Source organism: Cucumis melo, chromosome 6, assembly GCF_025177605.1.
Source record: "Cucumis melo cultivar AY chromosome 6, USDA_Cmelo_AY_1.0, whole genome shotgun sequence".
NCBI classification, from domain to species: domain Eukaryota; kingdom Viridiplantae; phylum Streptophyta; class Magnoliopsida; order Cucurbitales; family Cucurbitaceae; genus Cucumis; species Cucumis melo.
Window position 1 is genome coordinate 14617308 of NC_066862.1, and position 4231 is coordinate 14621538.

The following is a 4231-nucleotide window of genomic DNA, read 5'->3' on the forward strand; positions in this document are numbered from 1 at the left end:
AATAAAATCCACCTAAAACTTCAATCTCTTTCTCAAATTCCTTCACTAAATGGATCCCACAACTCGGTTCTAAGTTAGGAACTTAGCAAGTCAACTCTAGTGGTGGTCCGATTCGAGTTTGGGAGAAGATTTGGAGCTTCGGGAAGCTACAAAGGTAAGTATTTCTTTTAACCCTAATTTTATTGAATTAGGGTTGTGTTTAATGCATGTTAATCACTAAATTAAGTTTAGTTGCAATTAGGGTAAAAATCCAACCATGTTTCCACTGCGATTGTATGCTTTCCATCAATTCTTATACCCCTATTTGCTAGTACATTAAGTTTATGTTACATTCAAGGTTTCCTTTGACAAATAATTCTATCGATCCTTTTAGGAGCTTGTATTAAGATTATATTTGACATGATTTTTAGTTTCTAACTCTCTCCCATCACTTCATATATTCACTAAATTTAACTTTGTAGGAAATAAAAAAATAGACATCATAATGGGCCCAATGCAACGAAGATTGCTTAAAACGGAGCTACAACAAGCAAGAATGGACCAAAATGAGCTCCAGGAGCATTTTGGTAATCTTTTAGAAGATGTGTGTTGCCCCCAACACCATGGAGCACCATGGAATGGCATTTGAAGGCCGAGATGTGCAAAAGCTTGAGCATTGTAGCACTCAAGTCATGGGTCACGACACCAGTGAAAATTTTGGGTAGGCGACACTGTGCTATGAGGTTTTTTACGCGAAATTAGACAAGTGTCTCTATGCGTCTTTGCCCAAATAATTGACGTTATGGCTTATTTAACCACATTTCACTTCACTAATTGTACAATTCAATCATTTTTTTAGTTTGTAAGCAAAAATTCTCCCAAATTATTGTAAAAACTCAATCAATTACTCAATAAATTTTTCTCCAATTTGCTTTATGAATGTCTACCTTTCTCCATTAATTCTCTCTTGGATCTTCAATAATCTCCATGATGAGCTAAGGTAATTCCTAGAGAAATTTGTTGAGTTTACTTATAATTGATCTTGGGCCTTTTTGTTTTCTTGCTTTTTAATAAAAGATTCTTTAAAAGTAGACTTGATGATCCTATGATTTTAGAATTTAAACTTAAGTTTTAGAAGTGCTAAACTCATTGTTAAAGCATGAATGTTGATGATCTTGGAGTGAATTCTTTTGCGTAACTTAGCATCCTATTGAATTTGCCCCAGATTGTTAATTTGAGAATGTCTCGATGAATATTCTTAAAGATAGTGGCTATCCTGCTTTAAAAAGTCTCAATTTGAATATATTGATCTTAATGCAATTCAATATAATTTTATTGAAACCGCTAAGATGGATACCTATGAGACTCTTTTCACATTCTTAGGCTACGTGTTAAGACCCTACGTGACAGAGAATGTACGGGTTGAGAGTGTACGCGGTGGGAGCTGGCGATTGGAAGTGTTGCGAAACAATTATAAGGTGTTTTCAGTTATACGAAAAAATGAGCTACACGATGAGATGGGAGGCGATATGAGCTTCCTTCAGTGTGAAGAAGTTGACGTCATTCTGGTGTAAGAAGGTCGATGAGTTGATTTGACCTTGTCGTCCAACTAAGTTCAGAATAAAAGGACGGGGCATTTTGATATTGGCTGAGTTTCACCACCGACATTACAACAAATAACTCTTTTTATAGCCATTCGTTATATCCTTTTAATAAATGGGCTATAAAAAAGAGAAACAAAAAGAGAGGGAAATGAAAAAAAAAAAAATAGCGAAAAGGTAAAATTTTAATCTTAAAAGCACGCATTCAAATTTCTTTAAACCTATTTTTGTCTCAACACTTCATCTTCCCTTTTCTCTCCTATATGTCCTTTGGCAAATACTCTGCTTGCATCCTCAGAACCTGAAATGTTGTTTCACAAGACTTTTAGAATCAAGAAGACACAAGAATTTTAGAATCAAGAAGAAGCTTGTGAAGAAGATGAGGCAGAATAGGTCGATCGCGCACTGGATCCGCCTACGAAACGACAACACGATTAGATACGATGCAAAACGCAGGCATTGACGTCGCACCAAACTAAGGTTCTGAAGTGCTTTCGATTCCTAACTCAATGTTCATTTACCTTGTTTTTGTTAAGTTTCAAGGTAGGGTTCTGAGGTGATTTTGCACCAAGCTAGGGTTGTGAGGTGTCGCACCAATTTACTTTTATTGATTCATCCTTACACTCAAGATTGAATCACACCAATTTACTTTTCATTCACAACCCGTCTGCTTGTGCCTACCTCACGAATTGGTTGCTTAATTGGTAAAGGTGGAGCTATCATTATCGAGTTGAGAAGGCTCACCAAAACTAATATTCGAATACTGTCAAAGAAAAATCTCCCCCAGGCTAGTATTGCCTTGGAAAATGAAATGGTGTGGGTGATTGTTAATTAATTTATTTTCATTTTCATGTAATGATGAACTTTCTTAAATTTCATATTGTTTATGTTGTGTGGGGTTAATTTGGTGGTTTTTCTGGTTAGGTATCTGGGGATCTTGTTGTTGTCAAGGAGGCTCTAGTACATATAGTAACCAGGCTTATAGCCAACCTTTTTTATAGAGAAGTCGCTCTCTCAGCTGTTCTGCTGTATCTTCCTCTAACAACTGATGGTTCAGATAGTCTAAGCTATGATGGTAAAGAAGGTAAAAGACATGGGCGTGGACATTCATATTCAAGTGGTTTTGGGGATTTCAATGATTTGGCTGGTGGTGATGGTTATGAAAGCTACAGTGGCTCACAGATACATATATTAACCTTGACATGTTTGATTATAGCAATGGGGACTGTGGTTCTATTTCCTTTTAGAAGTTAAAATGCCAAATAAGATTTTCAAACAATTCCCCTTTGTACTTTTAATTGAAGACAATTTTATTTTTTGCCTTATTAATTAGTTTGTTCTTTGTAACTGGACTGTTGTTTAAACATTTCGTATTGAATCAATGCAAAAATTTAATTCCTTGGTAAACTTAGATGATTAGTAAGTACAAGAATGATGTATGTAATGCAGTGGATTTGCTATAATGAAATATTTGCATTTTACCTTTATTTCATCGTTTGTCTTCATTACACATTGTTTCATAGGTTATTACTTAGTTACTATGGTAGCTGTTAAATGTTAATTGCTAGTAGTTTAATTATTAATTTTTATTTGGCTATTATTTTTCTAATTCATTGAATGCAACTTGCTTGCTTGTTTAACGTTGTCATCTCTCTTTAGTTCTTAACGTAACATTCTTCCCACCAAAGAAGCCTTGGCATCATGTACATCGTGTCATGATCTTTTTTTTTGCTCATCAGTTTTAAATGAAGATTTGATTTGTTTGCTATACTATTATATTTAGTTGATAAATTTGAGTTGTTCGAAAGATATTGATTGTTGTACAGCCGACAAGATGTAGAATTTGGGCTTCTTTAAATGATGACCTTCCAACATATCTAAAGGTTTAAATGATGAACAGGAGAAGAAGCCTTACGAGGATAAAGCTGTTAAGCTAAAAGCAGAGTATGAAAAGGCATTCGAAAGTCAAAATGGTAAGAATGAAGATGTAAGATCTAAGCTCTAAAAATATTTTTGTTCAATTTTGGAAATGCTTATGTGGGTTATTTTGTTCAGGATGACAAAGAGGTGGAAGAGATCGGAGAGAAAGAGGTTGAAGAAATAATAGAAGAAGAGTAAGATGAATCCGTTGTTAGAGGTTTTTTTGTAATAGCAAATAGCTAGAAAACAACTTCTTTCACTGTTGTAAATGCATAATTTAATTTAGTGAAAAAAAACTACTTTTTGGATTCAAATTGGTTTCATTTGAAGCAATATATAATACAAAATGCTTGAAAAAAGATTTTTCTGTTGTTTTACTGATTGCAAAATATAAATTTGAAACCCATTTTAGTGTTGATGTAGATTTTTTTTTTAATTATGTTTACTAAGAATGATCAAACTGTTACGACAGCGATGCTAATGATATAACATTCAATATCTGTAATAGCCAGCATGGAATTGATTTGTTCATTTTTCACATGTTAGTATGAGAGTATGAAATAGAGGTAATTGAATGGGGCATTCAATTTATTATGTTTTGTGACACTTGTAAAAGTTGGTTTTATATAAGAGTACGTTTGGTTTATTGTGTGCAAGAAGTCTTCTTCTTTGTCTAAGTCTTATGTATCATTTATGAGAAATCCTATATGCCCATCAAATGTTTGTTTATT

The 4231-nt window shown here is 33.8% G+C and overlaps 1 protein-coding gene across 1 annotated transcript; it reads left to right on the forward strand.

The window, feature by feature from the left end:
- Positions 1–2235: 2235 nt before the first annotated feature.
- LOC127149698 (uncharacterized) lies at positions 2236–3698 on the forward strand (the record flags this gene model as incomplete). The annotated part of the gene is made up of 4 exons (XM_051085559.1): positions 2236–2400; positions 2505–2810; positions 3481–3567; positions 3636–3698. Coding segments are annotated over 4 exons (621 nt in total), but the record flags the coding sequence as incomplete, so codon positions are not given.
- Between the last annotated feature and the right edge of the window lie 533 nt (positions 3699–4231).